Source organism: Homarus americanus, unplaced genomic scaffold, assembly GCF_018991925.1.
Source record: "Homarus americanus isolate GMGI-L3 unplaced genomic scaffold, GMGI_Hamer_2.0 scaffold41592, whole genome shotgun sequence".
Taxonomy (NCBI): domain Eukaryota; kingdom Metazoa; phylum Arthropoda; class Malacostraca; order Decapoda; family Nephropidae; genus Homarus; species Homarus americanus.
The window spans coordinates 351,777-374,427 of NW_024740109.1; the positions used below are offsets into that span (position 1 = coordinate 351,777).

At 35.7% G+C, this 22,651-nt stretch overlaps 2 protein-coding genes across 4 annotated transcripts; one reads left to right on the forward strand and one right to left on the reverse strand.

Moving 5' to 3' along the window:
* Positions 1-1,270: 1,270 nt before the first annotated feature.
* Positions 1,271-11,714, reverse strand: LOC121875210 (exosome complex component RRP4-like). 3 transcript variants are annotated; one of them, XM_042379664.1, is made up of 8 exons: positions 11,495-11,714; positions 9,172-9,368; positions 7,349-7,458; positions 6,392-6,519; positions 5,469-5,603; positions 4,246-4,419; positions 2,662-2,793; positions 1,271-1,710 (listed from the first exon to the last, which is right to left on the reverse strand). In XM_042379664.1, the coding sequence occupies exons 2-8, from the start codon at positions 9,291-9,293 to the stop codon at positions 1,639-1,641; spliced, it is 873 nt and encodes a 290-aa protein (XP_042235598.1). In that variant the 5' UTR covers positions 9,294-9,368; positions 11,495-11,714; the 3' UTR covers positions 1,271-1,638. The 3 variants fall into 3 exon arrangements, with proteins under 3 accessions (XP_042235598.1, XP_042235596.1, XP_042235597.1); XM_042379662.1 differs by lacking the exon at positions 11,495-11,714 and adding an exon at positions 11,264-11,422; XM_042379663.1 differs by lacking the exon at positions 11,495-11,714 and adding an exon at positions 11,243-11,408.
* A 718-nt stretch (positions 11,715-12,432) lies between these two features.
* LOC121875209 (60S ribosomal protein L7-like) lies at positions 12,433-22,446 on the forward strand. The gene is made up of 7 exons (XM_042379661.1): positions 12,433-12,535; positions 16,631-16,934; positions 18,488-18,663; positions 19,301-19,391; positions 19,491-19,647; positions 19,837-19,934; positions 22,320-22,446. The coding sequence occupies exons 1-7, from the start codon at positions 12,525-12,527 to the stop codon at positions 22,428-22,430; spliced, it is 948 nt and encodes a 315-aa protein (XP_042235595.1). The 5' UTR covers positions 12,433-12,524; the 3' UTR covers positions 22,431-22,446.
* Positions 22,447-22,651: the final 205 nt, after the last annotated feature.

Consider the following 22,651-nt stretch of genomic DNA (forward strand, 5'->3'; position numbering starts at 1 on the left):
CAGAATTTGTGTTTAAGTCATTTCAATGAGCCAGTGTGATTTTTGAATGAAGAAAATACTGTATACTCTACTGTCCAGTAATATAGATATAAAATAAAATAAGAAAAAATAAGAGTGTACGGGTATAGTCTGTGTGGGAGAACATCGAGTCTAGAAATCACTATAACACATGAGCACTTGTTAGCTATGAAGGCTGTGCATGTGCCATTGTTACATAAGAAACCATAAAAGTTGTGGAAATATTACTGTATTCCAATGCTCTAATGCAACTTAGAAATAAAGAAATTATACTGTAAAATAAGAAAAATTAAGAATGGGAGGTGGATTCTGTGTGGGAGTGATGGGAGGTGGATGGCTGGACAACTGCTTATCCCCTCGACCGGGTTAAAACAAAAGTATGCAATTTCAGCATAATTATCATATTATTTTTGTTCATTTGGTGTTGGGTAATAAAATATTTCTGTAAACTAAAAATTTTCCTGAATAAACCCCACACCTCACCCAAGCCAAGTTATTGCGTTGTATTAAATTCCGAGTGCTTTGTTCACAAAGCACAAATAGGTGACCGTCCTTGCTCCCCCTCGCTGTATTGCCAGTGCTCTCCTTCTCTCAGGCATCTCTTTTGACACTGTTCAAGGTGGTTGGTGTTTATCAAAACAACTGTCAACACTTAGTAAATAATACTGTAGTGTATTTATAAACACTTCATAAATAATATTATAGTGCACTATTATGCATCTGCCTACTCCGTAATTGACGAACTGTAAAAGTAGCCAAATTGAGCCATTATTTATCACTCGAAGGTAACAAATAATGTTGCTAGCAATGTGTCTCCATATAAAATACTATACTCCAGTATAGTGTATAGTATGTTAAATGACCTTGTTGTATGCCGATTTTCTGAGCTTTCAAGGGGTATTATTGTACTGTACATGTTGGAATGCATATACAGGGGCCCCCCCCAAATTCGCTGGGGTTAGGTTCTCAAAATGGCCGCGAATAACATTTGCTGAACGGGGGCGAGGGGGTTACATTTTTACTTGTGTAGAAAGAAATGTATATTCCCTTTATGTGTTTGCCCTTAGGACAATTATTTATTTCACCGTTAGTATTGTATATGTGTGTGTGTGTAGAGAGAAAATTCCTCATTACAGTATTAAGGTTTCACTAAAAGTGGCTTTTCTCTGGAACACACCCCCCAACATATAATGAGGACCTCCTATACTTGTATTACAGTACAGTACTTATGCTAGTCTGTAAAATACTGAAGTGCATAATATTTTTATTGGGCTCTGGATGTAACTGATTGAGCAGTAGCTGTTTTTACATTGGTTGCATTATTTTCAAGAACAATGTCATTCTATAACTGAATTATTGTACTCAACAACAAGATGACCTCATGGCCACAAGAGTTCAATGTGGCTGAATATCGAAGATCCCTCTGATGGCTTACACAGCAGTAAAATGATCTACAGTACTTTATTAATGACAACTGGATGTCAGATGCAAGTTATTTTCTATGCCATTTCCTTTCTAACAAGTGCCCCATACAGCAAGGTATTCTACAGGTTTTATTAATCATATAAACCAAAAAGTTGTCTATTTCTGCTGAGAGATGTAAAAATTATTTCAATGTTCCTATTCATTCATCAGTTGTACTGTTGCCATAGCTACATCCTGCATTATATCAGGCTTTAACAAGTCTTTAACCTGAAAAGATAAGAAAAATTTGTCAGTCTAGTATTCATGATATAAAGCAATACTGTACTGTACATTCAGTAACTGAATGCAAAGGTGAAAATATATTTTTTTATATACATTTGAGCACTACTTTTAACAAATTATAGTTTTATTATATCTCTGAGCACTACTACAAGGAAAACATAGTCTTCATATACAGTACATTTAAACTACTATAAACAGTTTTCTTACACATTTAATTACTCTGTACAACCGTATAAACAAAATCATAGAGGATAAATAAAGAATTGACCCTAAAATCCTATTTAAAGATTAACTCTGGAGCTAGGTGGCTTGACTGTAAGCATTAAGGCACTGCTCTTGGCCCAGAAGACCTGACATTAGTAGCTGAGATTAATCTAAAATTCTAAATGATCAGTAAACCTCTCTTAGAATGGAGTAAAGTATCTGAAAACAAAGGCTTTTCCCTCATGGAAAGTAGAGGAAGGAGGTTGAATGAGCATATGATCTCCAAGACTATAGTGCACACCTCATAAATTCTCCAGGCATCAATCTTCATTCAATCACGAGAATTTCAGGATTAATCCTCTCTTTACGGCCAGCCACACTTCACTAGGCAGCACAACTATCTAATGCCAGCTAAAAATGGGAAGAGGTGATACTAAATATTTTGTTGCTAAAGTGGTATTGCACCTCACAGGAAAATTAACCTTTCTTTTAAACAGTTCATAATAGGGGACAACGATACTAACTTTAATAACTTTCCAATGTCATACAGTCCAAGACTCATCAATATATGAGCCATGGACCATAAGCATCTGAAGGACAGTATTAATGGTCAAATTCTGGAGGTTGATTGAGATAATATAACTGCTTTGACAATAACACAGGATGCAAGCAAGTGCAAACCTTAAATCATCACCATCAGATAAAAATTCCAAAAATTCAAAAGTAACTTACCTCATATTCTTGTTCTGTGGACAGATCAAATGCAGTCATCACACTTGTTGGTGAAATCATAATGGAATGATATGCCAGAAGTTTAATACAGTTACGTAAACGCCCAATTGTTTTTCGAACGTCAACTGTCACCTGCAAAAATTGGAGAATTGAGGCATATATGGTACAGTAGTATATCAAATTTTATAGCCGAGTAGATAAAACAAATGACATGCAAGATACACCACTATAAAGAGCAACAGACAGAACCTGCCACTACCCAGGAATTGTGCAATGTTTAATGCAGGAGGATAAGAAAAAGTGTGGAGAAGAGTGGTGTGTGTGTGGGGAACCATACTGTGTAGCATTTAAAATTTGTTATGTTTTATTTTGCATTTGAATATATACTTGATGTTATATGAGGAGCTCCAGACCATAATCTGCGAAGTGCCAAAATAGAAAATGGAGGAAAATCCTCAGGGAGGAATGTGTGACATACAAGTCTTTTCAGATGCCTCTCACCCAGATGTACAGGTTCCCAATTAGCTCTCTGACATACCCAGGGGACAAAGGAGAGGTTGGGGAATACAACGCAATACATAACACGTTTCAGCGACATTTGGCTCTTAGTAGGTTATGGCCCGGAGCTCCTCATATAAGGACTGCAATATAGGGCACAAAAATGTCAGTAATGGATAGACTTAGCGGTACCTTTGAAGTTTGCTCCTTTTTGATCAGCTGCATAAAACACAGATATTCTTTCATGTTAAAATTTTACTAATTTACCATAATTAAAATGATCAGCAAATTTGACACATCCTTACTGCCATATACAGCAGTACAATCTCACAATTTTGCATGCCAACATTTTGGAATTTGGCTTATTTTCGAAACTTTATAGTTATTGTACATATATTTAGTACTTCAGAAGTCTGAAATCTTGAATGTGTGATACAAAACCTTGATGGCCTACATGGTTATCGCTTACATGAGTAATTTTTTATGTGAGGTGTTACCTGCCTCAGCCTCTGATTAGCTAAAGTGGTAACCTGATCCACATGATATGAGGATGCTGCCTGCTGGACACTTTCCATTCACATCTTCTTAAAACTGAGTCCTTTGTGTGCTCTTGTTCCATCAATATATTGTCCCTGTGAAGCCTGTACTCATCCACAATTTGTATTTTCACTCTTATGACTTTGACAATTTTAATGCTCTTCCAAATGCCTAAGTGTTTTGTGTGCAGTTGTTCCACCAAACAATGAATTTGTGCAGTTTCTCCTAAGCCACAATTTGTAGTACAGTATTTTTTTTCTGCTGTTCACTGTACTTCTATAATTCATTTTAATAACCCATGGCCAAACCTAACACCACTCACTTTCAGATAATTTTTGTACAGTAGAGTATAAAGGTACACAGCTGTATGGAATGACATTTTGAACCTTGATGTTGCTCCAAGTAACTTAAAATTCTTTTCAATGATTTTCAAAATTTTGACAAATTAATTAGGACTTCAAATAGAACCTAATTATCAAAACGCTTCTTTATCTATAAAGTAATCCATACATATTGTAAAAATGTTGAGAGAAAGAGAGAGTGTGTTACCTCTTCAAAGTTCACTGTGTATGTTGAGGTTTGCTCTTGGGGAACTGTTGGTGTTATGTAAACATATCCATTTGCTCCAAACACAACTCGGGCACCACATGGCAGGTCATGCATCCTCTGTTTGTCCTGTACGATGAGTGACGGTGAAACAGCTAACAGGGTTCCTTGGGAAAGCTGCAAGAGAACAAAATCTTTAACTTGAAGGATTGTCTTTTCTCATGAAAATATTTTGAAGACAAAATTTGTGAAGTGTTTAAGTAGTCACAAAATTGCAATAGTATTTCTCAGAATGAAAATCTACTAAATCTCTTGCATTTCACTGGTGTGAAGAAAAGAAGATTGCATAAATTAAATTTCTGTACTCTATCATGTTGTAGGGAAAATGTCGAAAAAGGAATAAAGTGTCTGCTACATCCGAGATATTTTGAGAATGAAAATTGGTGCTGTCACTCCATCTTGTGACCAGTCAGTTATGTGAGGAATTGGGTTTTGTGACAGTTGCAAAGATTAAAGTCATTAGTTCCCACCATACACTAGGCAGTTGAAGCTTCTCACACACCTTTAATAGACTCCTTGCACTGACCTCATAGACACCCTAGGAATAGGTGCTATCCACCATCCTGAGATGCAGAACATACTGTATATCAAAGGAAGCAAAGGTGAGCAACAATTATGCTGAGAAAATACAAAACAAGAGTTACTGGTGATGGGATCAAAACACCTGATTGCGGTAGGTTAGCAGATGCACACATAAGCAATTATTTTTTCCTATTAAATAACAAAATAAGCTCAATAAAGCCTTATGTATAAATGGAAATATGATGTGTACTAAATAAGTAGAACTTAATATTCACCTAACATGGAGTAGATAATTATAGAGACCACTCAAAGTAGTGATGGCAGTGCACAAATTTTGAAATTTTCAAAACCATGTTAATTTTAAAGGACTTTGAAAATAGCAATTTATGAAATACTGTACAGTGCTTTGAAGAAATAATTAAGGTAAGCTGAATTTCTATATACAGTACAGTATTGTACAAGTAAACTGTACAATATTCAATACCATACAAGATTTGTATTTTCAAGGTCAGCAATGGTGGGAAAAGGAGACCTTCCCATTAATGTAACAGGTTTGCAAGAATTAATCCAGTATTGGGATAGTTTACTTGTCATAGGCATTTGATAAAATTTAAAATGAACTTATCCAACAATTCTTAACAAACCTTTCCAAACTTATTGGACCGTGCAGTAAGTCTCAGCAGTCCATCATCACTTATCTTCTGAACTTCCACACACACCAAATCACCTTCTCTTAACAGTCCTCTCATTCCACGTTCATCTTCTAAACTACTACGACGCTGAAACACAGGAATTTTTGTTAAAAACTGTGTTTTGAACTGTTACATACAAAAAAATATTAAAATAGATATGGCAGTAGAAAAAGAGAAATAATATACAGTATTAAAAAAGTAACAAGAAACCCGTTTTGTCCTAAAACTGAAAAAAAAACACCTAAAAGTACAAGGTAAAAAACAGTTTATCACTGCACAGGGCTTATGTAATTTCAGGTACAGTACAGTGGAATTTAAAGTGGGTCCTATAAATCTGACAGCCCATTATACTGTCCACTGTACTTAAATGCTTTAGCTTCCCCAACTGTAAATTTAGGAAACCATCAGCAGCTGGGTGAACAAGGGATTCCCTGGTGGAGAACCAGCAACTCTCAGCACAGGCAGCAAACACTTTATCCACTCAACTGCCAAATCACATGCAGGTATAGTAAACCTTCTTTATTACCTATGTGATTTGACATGTCAAGCATTGCATCATGAGATGAACAAACAAAAGACTTTTTCTTTTTTTCTATATGCATTTTCCACATGATTTTTCCAATAACTTAGGTTTATGCTTGTCAACCAAGACTCTCTGCATCACGTGTTGACAGGTCTCAATCATACTCTGTATATTGCAAGTGAAGAAGTTTGCCTTTGAAGTTTAACTGACTAAGGTATATATATATATATATATATATATATATATATATAATTTATTTATATACACACACAATTGGTGCAGAGCACTTCTGGGATATTTTTTTTATTTTATTTTTTTTTGTTTCTTTAATTTCCACACCAATTCATTTTACCTGCTCTCCTCCTGGTAGCTGAATATTTGACAGTCTGAGCTCTGCATCCAATCTAGAATTGACATCAACTTTCCACCTGATGTTCTGAACTTGTGTAATGCGTCCAACTATTGTGTCACCAACTGCTCCTGTAAACGAAAGTACACTTATCACTTGATCTTTAATTCTGTATTATATCAATCTTTTCAGTAACATGAACCAACAGGATTAATCAATAAATAGATTGTCCCTAAGATCCAATTATAATATATTGGATGATAAAAATGTTCATTTGAGCAGAATGTTAAGATTACGAGAGGTTACTTGTAAAAATTGAAGAGAAAGTTGTTGTAAAAAAAAAAAAGTATGAAACCTACTTTTTATGACTGAGGGAAAGAAATGAATGACCCATGAGACCCATACCAGATATGTTAAATGAGCAGACGAGGGTTTTTGCTGCAATAAGGTCTTCACCCAGTCAAACTATGGTTGAGCCAGTGCTTCATACTTCTGATACAGTGAGTATCTTATTATCAGGTAGGCTTTAAACCATGAAGAGAAATAAGTTAGGCTTGTCTCAAAAAATCAAAGCTAGACCAGCATACCTAGCTCTATGAGAACTTTGTTGGGTCTCCGTGAGCTGGTAAAATAGTTACTTTAAAAATAATAATAATAATAATAAACCATCATGCATTTTTCATTTAAAATAAACATTATGGAAGGATAATTTTTTTATTATTTATAAGCCTATGCATTTAGATTTCACTGGTCACCCATGGTGACAACCTAAACCATATAATGAAGGTTCATACACTATATTATAATTGTTTTATAAGATGAGTACAGTATAGCGTAAAATTTAAATTTTAAATTAAAATTTAAGGTCATCTTATACACCAAATTGCCTTATATGCCAGTATATATGGTAATCAAACCTATTTCAATGGGATGTAATAGGCGTGTCAAGCCATATCTTACCCTGATATACTTGTCGTAAAGGAGTCACAGTTATGAGCCGATTCACTCTTGTCACATAACCTGCAACTGATGCCACCTGAACACCTTCTTCCATATATGTTCCATGACCTCTGCAAAAGAAAATAGCTTGATATATGAGGAAATATTTTTGAATCCATAAAAACACAAAGTTGACCATAAATTTGTTATAAACTATGCTCATCAGGTAACAGGGGGTTGATTTAACCTTTTTCTGGGAATAGTCATGGTATTCATGGCCAAGATTTTCATGCCAGTTTGAATGACCTGAGGTTTGTAACAAATCCATTCTCTAACTTTTACTAAATTCTGAGCATATATTCTCTCAACTTGGAAGCTTTGTAATACCCATACAATGGCCAAGTAAATGTCTCTCAATAGTTCAACAATGGAATTTATTAATAAATGTGTAATATATATTTGAGCAGCATTAACAACAGCCAACTTTTAGTGAAAATATCAGGGGGACAAGTGGGGATTGTGAATACCCATAGTTGTCAGATCTGGGAGACCTCCACCACCAGCATGGTGAATGAGACCTAGCCCAGAAGGAGGTTTCAGAAGACCAGTTTGGCCAACAAAACTCCCCATTTGAAGCAAACATATGCATCTAATTACTGTAGTTAGAAGGAAAAGGTTAATCCACATCCTTCAAAGACCATACAGTAAAAAGATGTCATTGAGCTTAAAATCCTGTTTTGAAAACATCCCAAGGATATTAGAAACCATTAAAGATTAAAAAGGTTAGCATTTGCTTCAAAGTACCAAATATACATTATACAAGATATTCAGGGATGCTGGACATTCCAAGGGATTAAAACAGCCCAGACCAATCATTACCCAGTTCCAGTGCACAGGGTTTATCGAATTTACCTGAAAAACCCATGTAAGATTCTTTACTAATTCAATGTAGACCAGCCACATATGGAATGGTCTGACCCTGGCAGTTAATTGTAGATGTGCCATGTATGAAACGAAAAATGTGTCAAAAGTTATTTGCACATTTATGAAAAAATGAAAAGCCAATAATTTGTGCGTCAAACATTAATGAAAAACTAAAACTGAAAATTTAAAAAAAAAAAAAAAAAGTTGAATTTTGAGCTTGTCACCACCTGCCATTTTTTAGGTAAATTCAAAGTGGTTATTTTCTCATGCCACACACACACACACACACACACACACCAGAATTGTATTTTCTGCACAAACAGACCTTTTGGTGAAATTCCCAAAAACACACAAGTGTACAAGCTTAAAAGACACAATTTCTACCACATTTGTAATTTACTTATTGCACTGTACTGTATTGGACTGTACAGCTACAGTACTGTTAAAATTGACTTCCTTTAAAAAAAATAAAAAAAATAAAATATTTCATGACAGTAATAAGGTGGGCACCTAAAATAATATATTAATTATCAACCACCTTTTACAGCAGAATAAATCAACCAACCCAATACAGTACGGGGTATTTTAGTCAAGTTTGATAAGGCTGGGTAGGTTAATCTGGATTTTATTAGTTCAATTTGCTCATTTTCTTAGTAGGTAGATAATACCACATCTACCATGACAAAAAAAAAGGACTTAAACATTTATTTTAACAATCACTCTCAGTCTCAGTGCCTCTTTAAATAGGAAATTTTCTAAAACAAAAATTGGGCAATTCAGTCGTGTTCTTATTGTATACATTTACCATTCACTACATCTCTACTAGGGTAACTCTGAACATGACATGACAAAATGTCCTCTGCCAATTCATAAGTTAAATAATACCTTACTTAATAACTCTTAGCCTGAAAGTTACATACCTCATAAAGCTTGTGTCTTGGGATATGATTTCTCCAGGAGTAACTAGCCGAGGTCTTGCTGATCCTTGGACACCAACCATCGCCTTCACTCGAGGCAGCTCACTTGCTAACTGAATTTCCATGACTGAAGCTTTTGTTTGATATTCAAGACTCAACTTCCACAATAACCCACACCTCTGTTATACCCAAGACAACCACTGTAATGAAGAGACCACCAAGGCAACAAGCATTAGGATAGAGGATAAAAAGTTATGGTACCTAGTGAAAGTGGTCAAGTAAAAGTTTAATGTTTTACAACTTTAATGGAATGGAATAATTTACCTAACAAAATTAAATCATGTAATAGGATCAAAGAATTAAAAACTACATAGCAGATAAAGCTACAGGTGACAGCATGAAAAAATAATGATAGATAAAAATACAGTACAGTAGTACCGCGTGTAGCCTTCAATATAAGAAAAATAAAGGGAGGTGGGTACCTGGCCATTGTGCCAAAATTTCAGCTTCCCAACTCTAAAAGTGCCGGTAAAATTTTATCATTTCGGTCATGCACCTATTTGGAAGTAGGTCAGAATCGTTCAAAATCCGAAAAATTCGCTGCATGACCAAAACGATAATAATACCAACGTGCCTAACATACTGCCAAGACGACAACAAAAATAAAGAAATGGGACATCCTCTGAGTACCCTCCTCTTGAGTACAGTACAGTACAGTACTTCATATTGTAACATATGAAATTGATAAAGACAGATGCAAATTTTTTCTAAGACAATACACACTATTGTACTAGCCTATTTTTTTTGCTCTTGGAACAGTCACCCTCGGTCCGAAGAATATATCTGTATCTGGTGAGGAAAATGCCCATATCTTTGACATATAGGGTGAAAAAGCGGTATTATTGCATTTCCACACACAACATTCCTACCCCTAATCTATTCTCATATTTGAATAAGATGTCTAATTATAAGATAATTTTCTTCTATTACATTACCGTCACAAATATATAATAACGGAGATAGCGTATCCAAAATTTTCTCTATTTTCTTCCATTAATCTTCCGCCATTATCGCCTACCTCACCTCCCACACTGCGTGTCTCCTTCATAAATCATCACACGCATGCGTTCTCGTACACGTCACGCGGCCAATCAAAAGCGTTTATTGGGGGGCAACTAATTAAAATGATTTGTGGTTTAATTCTCGGTATTTTGGGCCCAATCAAATTTTATTCTTATTTTGGGTCTCTCGTATTTCAAAATTCAAATTAATTTCTGACCATGGAAGTCTGCGATGGGTGTCACTTCAATTATATGGAGCTGATTGCGAGTTTTTGGGAAAAAAACCGAAGGAACTATAGCAGTTTTTTGATCTCATGGTGTTCTCCCGACTTCAGTAAGGTAAGAAATACGTGATTCCATCAAATGGTGAGAGTCAGTTATGTTAGGTTAGGTAAGGTTCATGTTTTTCTAGTGTTTTTTTGTGTATTTTGTATTCGCTGAGCCAGAATTTTTGTCGGAAAACGCCGCCCCCCCCCCACCAAAAAAAAAAAATATATATATATATGTATATGTATATGCAAATTTACCGAAAAAGCTCCTCAAAAGGTAAATTCCAGTATCTGACGAGGGTAACATCATCCCATGGTTCAGTACAGTATACTATTACAGTACTTGGCCCATTATTATTTTTTACCCGGTGTATATACATTATTTATATCGATATAGTAGACAGAAACATATATAAATTTAATGACAATACAAAAAAATGGTGTACAGTATAATTAAATCTGATGACTCAAAAAGGTAAATATTTCTTAGAGACCATGCAAGGAACTTTGTATTCTTAAGGTAGGGAGATAAATAAAAAAATTAAGAATACTTTACAGCATTTTTGTCTGAAATTTATACTTTTCAAATTCTTTTCAGTTTTTCATTTCACTTTAGAGAGTACAAGTTATCGTGGATATAGTTCAGTACAATGTTTAACTTCTTACTTAGCTAAAGTAAATGATGATTCTACTGATTAATTATTATACCAAACACTATTACTATCATACTTCATACCACTTTACCAAGTCTGCATTCTTTATTACCGCTAATCAGCCACCGACGCGGTTATCTTATGAAGTACCAAGGGTTGTTAGGAGGCCCTGTGAGGTGAAGAGATCCCCTGACTTCAATGGGCGCACACATTCACAACTTCACCCGAGTTTGGTGTGACTGGGGCCTCCAAGGGGTCGCTGTGTACAAAACTAAAAATAATTAACTAATCCAATTTCTCAGAGTTAATTCATTACCCAAAATCCAACTCTTATTATTTTTACCGTAGAATCTTAATGACACTGATAAGATTTAGGTAATCTTTTGGGTGAAATATTCCTTTTCTCTTTGACTTTAAAAGGACAGAGATCATGGGAGGAAGGGAGATGCATCCACTCAATGATATATCTAGCTACATATGATCGATTTAACAGACTACTATAATATATTAGTCATAAATATAGTAAACTACTATAATATAGTAGTCTGTTAAATCCATCATAGGTTTCTCCCTCTCTCCCATGATCTTTGTCCTTTCAGAATAAAAAAAGTTGGGAATTTGGGTAATTACTTCACTAGGAGAAATTGGATTAATTTTGTACACAGCCACCACTTGGCGGCACCAGTCATATATATTTTATCCACCTATCAACGGTCGTATAGATAGATAGATAGATTCAATAATTTTCAATAACTTTTTTACTTTTATCCTCTTCACCACTGATTGGCTCGTTAGCCGCTTGGGCGATAGGTCACGTTTCTGTTACATATATTCTGTATGTCTTCATCAGAGATATAAGATTCCCTGGCCTCTTATAAGAAGTTAGACCAAAGATATATAGATAGATAAGTATATAGACAGATATACATAGATAGACAGATAGGTAGATAGATAAATTAACAAATATACTATATATACTAGTGTACAATATACAGTTTACCAATGAATAACCAAATAAGAAGGTCTTGTGTATTTATATTTTTTAATTTGTCTGCATAATCTTGGGAGCTCATGAATAAAAAAAAGGATTAAAATATTGGACATCAACGAGAAGACCTTAGTGATTTGTGTACTGAATTTGGAACATTCCTCTTTTTTAGTTCTTTGATTCTATAAAATTAAAATTCGCACGTACCTAAAGATGCTAATTAATCATATATATTCTTAGATTGTATATTCCTTGCATGGATACTATTGATATCTATAATCCATTGGAAATAGGATGATTAAATACAAATAAATACTTTGATTCAGATTGGTCCTCGCTCGCCGTTACCCACAATCCTCTCCTCGGTCTTTCTGGAGTGAACGACATGGCTGATACGTGAGTGATCTGAGGACTTTGTTTTGTCGTGGAATATTTTCGTCATCCGATGAGACAAAAGCCATTAGTGATATTCATTATGTAGACTAATATTTGGGTGGTATTATTCGATGGTGTTGTGTAAATATTTGTGAAGAAAACTCTGAAAAATGGACATGAATTGCAATGTTTACATTTTGTGTATAGTGAAGGTTTACATGCTTGTTGATGGGAAAAGAGATTGATACTTTTTCACTAGAAAGTCATTCAAATAAACATTAGTTCAGTATGTACTTAGTCAGTGAGTGTATACAAACAATGTAATTCAGTGTAAAATGTGTTCCGGGCATTAGGAACCTTGAGAGACAGGTTGAAGCACCTTCGAGAGACGTAGAGTGAGGGGCGATATGATGGTGTATAAGTGGAAGACAGGGCTAAACAAAGGTGATATAACAAAGGTACCCAAACTATCCAACCAGCAGCGAACTCGTCACAATGGTTTTAAATTAGGCAAATTTATATTTAGGGGCGAGATAGGTAAACATTGGTTTGGAAGAGTAGTGGATGAATGCAATAAGTTACCAAACATCATCATTAACTCGAATACGCTGGATAGCTTCAAACATAGGGTTGAATGGATATATGAGCAATAGGGGTTGGGTATAAATGGGACTGCCCAGTATGGGCCAATAGGCCCGCTGCAGTTTCCTCCATACTTATGTTTTTATGTGATTGACGGTATAGTACGTCTGGATTAGTGGATTTGTGTCGTAGTTTATAGTCACAGAAGACTACGGTAATATAACCTTTCTTAGTCCTTGCAGATACAGTTCAAAGTTAGAATTGAGGATTACATGGTTGATGGAGTTACAACAAAAGAGGAATGAGAATTATGTACTGTATTAGTGGATTGTTATAGTAATGTGAGAAAGACCCACAAGCCTCTTATTTAATCAAATGTGCAGGGTAGTGTTTGATCCATTGTAGGTTTCCTGTACTATTCAGTCCAGTCCTAATGTATGTCCGCTTTCAATTAGTTTCTTTGCTATCCTTGTTGCCAGGTTTTGGGTATTTCATTTGTTGCCTCTAAATGAATCTCGAAAATTTTACAGTTGTAATGGAATTTAGACAATTTTAAGACACTTTTCTTCAATGGAATTTTCGGCGCACATTACATATAAACGAGATATTTAAAATTTTATTGTTTTCATAGTATGTGGTACACAACCAGAACATCAAATGATGTGGCAGTACGTGGGTTAGGGATCAACTCGTACCCAAGACAACTCGTACAATTTAAGTTGTACCCATGACTACTTACACCCAATTCAAGAGATAGTCCATACCTATTAGTATAGATACCATGCATTTTAGTTTTTTATATGATTAAAAAAAAATTAAGAACATAAGAATGGAGGAAACTGCAGCGGGCCTATTGGCCCATACTGGGTAGTCCCATTTACACCCAACCCCTATTGCTCATATATCCATCCAACCTATGTTTGAAGCTGTCCAGCGTATTCGAGTTAATGTTGATGTTTGGTAACTTGTTCCACTTATCCACTACTCTATTTCTAAACCAATGTTTACCTTTTTCGCACCTAAATCTAAATTTGTCTAATTTAAAACCATTGTTACGAGTTTGCTCCTGGTTGGATAATTTGAGTACCTTTGTAATGTCCCGTTTGTTAAGCCCTGATTTCCATTTATACACCTCTATCATATCGCCCCTCGCTCTACGTCTCTCTAGGGAGTGCAAATTAAGATGCTTTATCCTGTCTTTGTACTCAAGGTTCCTAATGCCCGTGATTAGTCTTGTCATTCTTCTCTGAACGCTTTCCAAGGATTCTATGTCCATTCTGTAATACGGTGACCGGAATTGAATTGCGTAATCCAAATGAAGTCTCACAAGCGCAATACAGTATATAGTTTTAGGATGACCTCGCTAGTCTTGTAACTAACACTCCTTTGTATGAACCCAAGTACTTTATTAGCCTTGTGTTGAGCAAAGACACATTGTTTACTTGGCTTAAGATTCCTACTTATCATTACTCCTAAATCTTTCTCACATTCGGATTTATCAATAACATCGTTGTTCTTCTGGTTTCCCTGTTTACATCTCCTATACTGAGTGCTTTACATTTGTCCACATTGAATTTCATCTGCCATTTTTCAGACCATTAAAAAATTTTTTTTAGATCTTCCTGTACAGTAGTTTTGGGGAGTCCTCATCAGATTTAATTACACGCCCTATTTTAGTGTCATCAGCAAATTTACTTATGTTGCTGTCTACACTGATATCTATGTCGTTTATGTATATAATAAATAATAATGGTCCAAGTACTGAGCCTTGTAAATCTTGAAAGTGCAGGGAAATAGTGAAATGTAATGCAGGCTTAAAAATAGTTGCATCTCATTACATAAGTATGTTATTCCATCACACAAACATTGCACTACAAGTACTGAACTTGACAAGGGCTGAAATGGTACTCTAGCTATGAAACAAATTCTGAACTTGTATTCAAAACTGAACTCGCTCACATAGGATTAGTGGACCTCCAAAAACGAGAGATTAGCACAGTCAGTGACCCAGGCGGCATCCCTTTGATCATCCGACGCCAAGTCCTTCGATCTTCACGTATCACAAAGTTGCCGAATAACCTGACTGATACATGACTATCGAAGGACTTGGCGTAGGATGATCAGAGGGAAGCTGCTTGGAAGTTCTGCAGTCAACTTGTATGCCAAGAATAGACCTAATTCAGACTTAACCTAAAAATAATCGGGTCGACTTATACGCTGTGATATACGGTATATTCGTATGTATATATACGGGTACGAAAATTCTCGTAAACTGGTTACGAGTTATCTTGTAATTGAGTGCGACTTGACATGTTCTGGTTACGATTTGCTTGGGTACGAGTTGTCCAGTACCAAACCTCTCTTGGGCGGGGGTAACTTAAAACCTTAAAATTCACTGGATGACCGAAACTATAATAATACCCCAGGAACTATAAATCTAACCTTAGCCCCCCCCCCCACCAGATGACTTAAACTAGAAGAATACCTATGTATCTATTGTATTTGTGAAGCTTAGTTTTAAGAGGAAACTTTGGTAAAGAGTTATTTGATGCAATAATGGAAAATATAATGTAAATCGTTTTTTTTTATTTTTTTTTATTTTTAGTTGATTTGAAAATATAACCTTTAGTTTTGTCACTAACGTTTATGGATTTGTGAAGGAATTTGAGCATGTGCAAAAATTAAATTTTTAAGTAATGCATTTATTTGTGTTACTTCTTCGTGGCCAAGAAGATCTGCCATTGTTAAATAGGGTCAATTTTGGTTGTACTGTATTAAGTACAGTATTAGGTTTTATATCTAGAAGTGTAAGTGATAAGAGTGCGGAGGTTACATTGCAACTATATCTTGTGCTAGTCAGGTCGCACCTCGATTATGCTGTTCAGTTCTGGTGCCCTTATTATAGAATAGATATCAATTCACTGGAGTCGGTGCAGCGAAGAATGACGAAAGTGATTCCGGGACTTATAAACCTTCCATATGAAGATAGATTAAAGAAACTAAACTTGCATTCCCAAGAAAGATGAAGAGTGCGGGGAGATATGATGGAAGTATTTAAGTGGGTGAAAGGAATCAATAAAGAAGATATAGATAAAGTTCTTATAATATCCGAGCAGGATAGGACTCGGAGCAACGGATTTAAGTTGGATAAGTTTAGGTATAGGAGGGAGATAGGAAGGAACTGGTTCACAAATAGGGTGGTAGACGGGTGGTCTTAAAATACTCGCTATAATGATAAAAACAGGTGGCAAAATCGAACAACAACTGGTGGTAGTGCTGTTTTCAGAAATTACAATTTTAAATAATGTTTAAGTAATGCTGGGCAAGTATTACATGATAACAGGAACTCGGGTAGTGTTACTGTAGGAGATAGATGCTCTTTCCCTTGAGAAAATCCCATAAAGTGAGGAGAGCATGACTACTATAAACAAAAACCATATGTGGTACTGTACTTATATTTTTATGCTTTGTCATTTCAGAAATGTCATTATACTTTTTTACGGGTTTACAAAAAGTTTAAAATTTGTTTTCCAGTGAAAGTAAGGCGGCTCCCGCCAATAGGGTGAGGCAGAGGAAGAAGCGGCCCACTGATCCAGCCTTGAGGAAAAAGGTTGCCCCTACGGCCAGGAAGGTTGCTCCTCCCTCTGCCAAACCCAAGAAGGTTGTTGTGCCCTCAAAAATCAAACTCAAAACCAAACCCCTGCCCAGGCCCAAGAAGATAGCACCAAAGCCAAAAACTGATGCAGGTAAGAAGCTCCCTGCTGTGCCTGAAGTCCTCTTGAAGCGAAGGAAAAGGAGGAGTGTTCAGAAGAAAACCAGGATTACTGCTGTTATCCAAGTAAGTAAAATTTTCAATATTACTGTACATGTATTCGGGCATTTGATACAATGATAACTATCTGCAAGTAATGGACATAAGCTTTCAACAAGGGGTGCATATGCAGGACTGAGTCCATTGGGAAATAGGGGGTTTGGGAAAGTGGCATACCAAAAATTAGATGATGCGGGTCAAGGTTAAAAATAAATTCTGTACTCTACACGGTGTATGCTTAATACATGTAATAATAATAATAATTAACAGTTTATTGAAAAGGTTTAGCAGTCTGAAGGCTGCAGTTGCCTGTGTATAAGACACTTTTTCTCTCTTGCACTAAAATGCTCCTAAAAATTACCCTCTCGTTTACACAGGAGGTGATGATGTAAAGTTCTGAGAGAGTTTGTTGGTCATGACACCAGGAGCAAGTTGAGCCTTTTAAAAAAAATGGAGCATCAAATCATTCAATACGTATACTGTTAACCCTCCCAATCCTAGGCATATTCATTGAAGCCCTAACCCATAATGGGAGGATTCCTGTAATGGGATGGTTTCCTTTCCTCCCCTCTGGTCTTTAAGCTGTTAGGTGAATATTAAGAGCATGAGGTCGAGGAGAATGTGGTGGTTACAAAATATGTAACGAAGGGGTAAACTAACAATTATCAGAAATGACAATAAAACAAAATTAGTGAAGGTGAGCACAAAATTCAACAGAGGCGAACAAATCAGACTAATTTTGGCCTAAATGTCTTAGTATGCAAAAAGTAGAAATATTAGAAACAAGATATAATAAATCAACTCAAATATACAGTTGAGGGAAAATTATTGTAAGCAATAGTTACCAATGCAATTAAAAGACACCTGTTGATTATCACTTCCATATGGCTTTACCAGAGGGCAATTATGTCTTGACAAATATAATATTTTTTTTAAGTGTTTTTGAATCTGGAGTATGTTGTAGGAGTACTGCACCATTGGGAGGCTAGGTATCAAGTTGATTTGTGAAACTATAAGTGTTGGATCTACCATTGTTCCCAAAGCACATCAAGGGTGTTAGGTACACCCTCTCCCCCATAAAAAGGAGGCCAGTGACCAGTAATGGGGTTTTATAGGTTGCATTTATTGTATCTATGGAGAGGGCTGTGCTGGTTTTGATTACTGTATATTAATGTACAGTAGAACCTCTGAAAGCCAGAAGTCAATGGTCTGGAATTATCAGAAAGCAGACATATTTGAAAGTAAATGAAATACAAAAGGTAGATGTTATATTATTTTGAACAACCCATTGCCCATGTTCTTCATATACGGTAAGTAGTTGTCAGCTGATTTTGTGAGCTTAATTAAATTTTGTAGGGCAGGAGTTTATCAGCTGAATAAAATTGTCTGGGACTACCCAGCATAAAATACCTAAGTGTGCTGTTGCACTTTTAATGATTAAGATAGTACAAGATAATTAAAAATTTCCCTGATTTAAACGTACGCTAGAGATAAGTTTTATTCATAGAAATAGAGGAGTGTGTGTTCCGGCTTCAGCCTTCCTGCTCATCCTTCAGACTAAAAAAAATCTTCTCCGCCAGGCCAAGAAAGCTCTGAAGGCAAAGAGATTCAACATCTTCCGTCGTGCTGAGAGGTATATTAAGGAGTATCGCACCATTGAGAGGCAAGGTATCCAGCTGGTTCGTGAGGCTAAAAGGGAAGGATCTGTCATTGTTCCTGCTGAGTCCAAGTTGGCCTTTGTCATCAGAATTAGGGGGTGAGTTGTATCTTAACTCTAGATTGTAAAGAAACTCAAGAATACTGTACCAAGAAAAGTTATTTTAACAGTATTGTATATTCCCCCCCCCCCCTTTTTTTTTCATTCTTAGTCTTTTGTATAAACATTATTTGCTGTCAGGAAGTAAACAGATTGGAATTTATACTGGGATGACTTTAAAGTCTCGGAAACCAAAACTAAGACCAGGTGGGAGCCTGCATATTTAGCCAGGTTAGGGCCCCCCCTCCATCACACAAATCTTTAAACGTCACACCTTTGTATGCTCACCCCAAACACTATCTTAATGGAGGGGTTCAATGAATTAAAAAAAATGAACACTATGACTCCTCTTGTCTTGGTAGGGATGTCAAAATCCTTTATTTTTTGTCATTGTTTCACAAAATTGTAAACATACCTTTTTAAAGGGGTGTATCTAATGTGCAATGTTTGTTAGTATATTTTCCATAAGTAGGTTCTTGAGTCCATCAGATAGGACCTACCCATTGTGAGCCTGGTTAATGTTAATCAAAGCACATTGTTTTTAATTTAATGTCAGTAACTCGTGTTCTTTTTTAATCTGGCTTCCCGTTGCCTAATGCACCCTTTACTGATCTAATGGTAATTAATCTCTCCCCAGTGTGAACCAGATCCATCCCAAGGTCCGGAAAGTGCTCCAACTTTTCCGCCTTCTTCAAATCAACAACGGAGTGTTCGTTAAGCTTAACAAGGTAAATTGCCTATCTGTAATAATTTGAATTAAGTGGGATGTGTGTAAATGTCTGGTGTTTTGTGTTTATTTTTAAAATTAAACACTAAAACTCCCACAGGCCACCATCAACATGCTGCGAATTGCTGAACCATTCATTGCCTGGGGATACCCCAACCTCAAGAGTGTGAAGGATTTGGTGTACAAGAGAGGCTTCGCCAAGGTTAATCGCCGTCGCGTCCCATTGACAGATAATAGAATCATTGAGGATAACCTGAGTGAGTACAAACTAATACTAAATTGTGATATAAAGAATATTAAAAATTATTGGATCAAAAGGAAGTGCTATGAATGAAAATTGTTTGCTTTGTGACCTGCAAATTGGATCACAAAATGTATTCTGGTTCTGTAATTCTAGTAAAAGACTATTTTATGATGGAATTAATTTGCATTTAATATACCTACAGAGTCCAAGGAAATCATCTGTATGGAAGATGTTGTTCATGAGATTTACACCGTTGGAGAAGAGTTCCAAGCAGTCACCAACTTCCTATGGCCCTTCAAGGTATTTATTCATTACAGTAAACCCTCGGTACAACAGACTACTATAATTGGGGGAAGTTCGCTTATCCAAAAGAACATTAAAACCATTTGCCCAATAATTATTTCAAACTAATTGGGAGTTTGAAATACGGTAACATATTTTGAAATAGAGACATTACTACAGTATAGTATAAATTTGAAATACATTCCTAGTAATGAAATATTTTACGTAAGTCTTCCATTAAAAAAAATGTGCACATGTAATTACTAATTGTAAAGTAACACACCAACACTGCATGCAAAAAATAAAGCATCATTGTAGGTGACACGTGCATGATAGGTGACAGGCATAGTGGGTGATGCAGGTGGCTAGATATTCTGAGATTTTCTAAGATACTGTATTTCTACATATCTCGACATTTCCTGAGTTACACTAATACATGCCAAGACCATTCCCAGTTATTGAGGGTATACTGTACCTGTAGTTCTTAACCCCTTGTGTATGGGGGTCACCCCTGAGTGGAATAAAATTGTTTGGCATTGTCAAATAAAATTAACTGAAGTGGTCCTGCACTGAAGGGGTTGAAATCTCTGATTATTGAAATAAAATTTTTTTTTTTTTTATACATTTTGATAATCAATAAATACACCAGCTTCACCCCTAAAAGTAGCTTTAGCTGTATACTGTAACATTAAAACTTAAAATTGTAGGCATATAAAGAGCAATGATAAAAGCATATAAAGAACAATGCTAGCAAAAGCCCAAAAAGGTCAATTATTCTGTAAGGTAGTGTACACTGCCTTGTAGTATCATGGACACAGATCTTCCTAGCATTGGTGCTCTGTGCTTATGACCTCCACACACTTGCCAAACGACTTGACGGTGGAAACCTGTAGGTTCTTTGAGCGCTATACCTTTTGCTGATTGTTATAATTAATTTTTGCATAATTTGTATGTAGGATTGTGTGTGCATGTAACTCGGTAAAAAAGGTAAAACAAATCAAGATAATTACATTTAGCTACCCAATATTACGGGTTAGAAAATATTCATAACATATAGTTCACAGGCAGGGAGTGGTCGGAAGTTTTCCCCCTCGTCCTGGTAGCAAAATCTAGGGTGTACGGTAGGCAAGTGTGGTGATGAGTAGACAGATGCATAATGTGTGATAATGATTGTTTATTTTTTTTTGTATTTTTCATTAATTTTCAGCTTCTGTTATTTTTTATTACATACAGTACAGTATTCATGCAGTGACAAACAATCGGACAACTCCTCGGGATAACGGACACCTGTTCATTATCCAGAGGATTTGTCCAACAGGTTTAGGGTGGTTGTTATATCGAGGGTTTACTTTGTATGCATGGTGTTCGAAGACGACTGCTTGACATGGAGTAATTTAGACTTGTCATTGGTATTAAGAAAAAATATCTTGTTTGTTATTTGATATATTGGTACAAATACATATAACTTCTCAAAAAAAAATATTAATAAAAATAATCAGTTTTATTGTCAATTAAGTCTTTGTATTATTAAAAATGGTCCCCAATTTTTCATGTGCTCTGCTTGTGCATCCTTTTACCATTGTTTACTTTTCTTATAATATCACTGCTCTCATTCCTTCTTGTTACTACTTTGCAACTTGAACTTAATTGCCCCTCTCGTCTCCAAGAGTGCAACTTGGTATTCATGCATCCAGAGATAATATTTCATACCCAAACAATGTACTGTACTTCATTGTTGATTAAACTATTGCCACATATTGTACATGGAGAATTTACTCTCCCCTACATGCGAGGTGAGAGTGTTAGTGCAATATTGTAACTTCTGACTACAATACTAATATCCCAGCTAAATGTATCAGGATTATGCAAAAAATCATTCAAGATGGAGCACTGAAAGTTTCTAGGCTATTTCAAGTGCTTCCTTAAATTATGATTTCCAAATCGTTTTTGTAAATTACATTTTTGCATTGTCCCTGCCATAAGCTTAAGGAATATTATTGGCTTGCCTGTCTAAGTATGCATCAGGCTATCTCGATCCTGTTTTCTCAATGTCTCTGATTGAATATTGACCAAATTTTTCACTCCTGTACTACACAATAGTTATACACTTGTTGAAAATTTTGGAGACCCAGGTCATTGCATAAAAATGCCAATTAAGTGTTTGTGTACATAATGTCTGAGGCTTGTGAATGGATACTATCCGAACTTGTACTGTATTATACCATTTATTAATTCAAGTTCATGGAGTACAAAATGCTATGCTGTATATATAAAAAACTTTCTTCTATTTTATCCTAATGCTTTAGGCTTAAACTTCACTACAGCTGCTTTTCCATTTCTGTATTAATTTTCTTTGCCAACCAAGAATCTCAGATTTATCATTGAAATGTATTTCTCTTGCAGCTGAACAATCCTACTGGTGGCTGGAGGAAGAAGACCACACACTTTGTAGAGGGAGGTGCCTTTGGTAACAGGGAGGACCAAGTCAATACCCTCCTTGCTAAAATGATCTAAATAAAGGGTCTATTCAGCAATTGGTTTTATTTACCACCTTAATGACAATGAAAGTACAAGCCATTTATGAGTCAAGTTTTCCCCCACCTCAAATGTTTGTTTCTCCAGAACTTAAGTCTATTCTATATAAGATATAAAGTATTTGTTTTCCACCATCTTTGCTATTGGATATGGTGCTTTCATTGAAATGTTGGGACATTCGAATGCATATTTTAATTCCC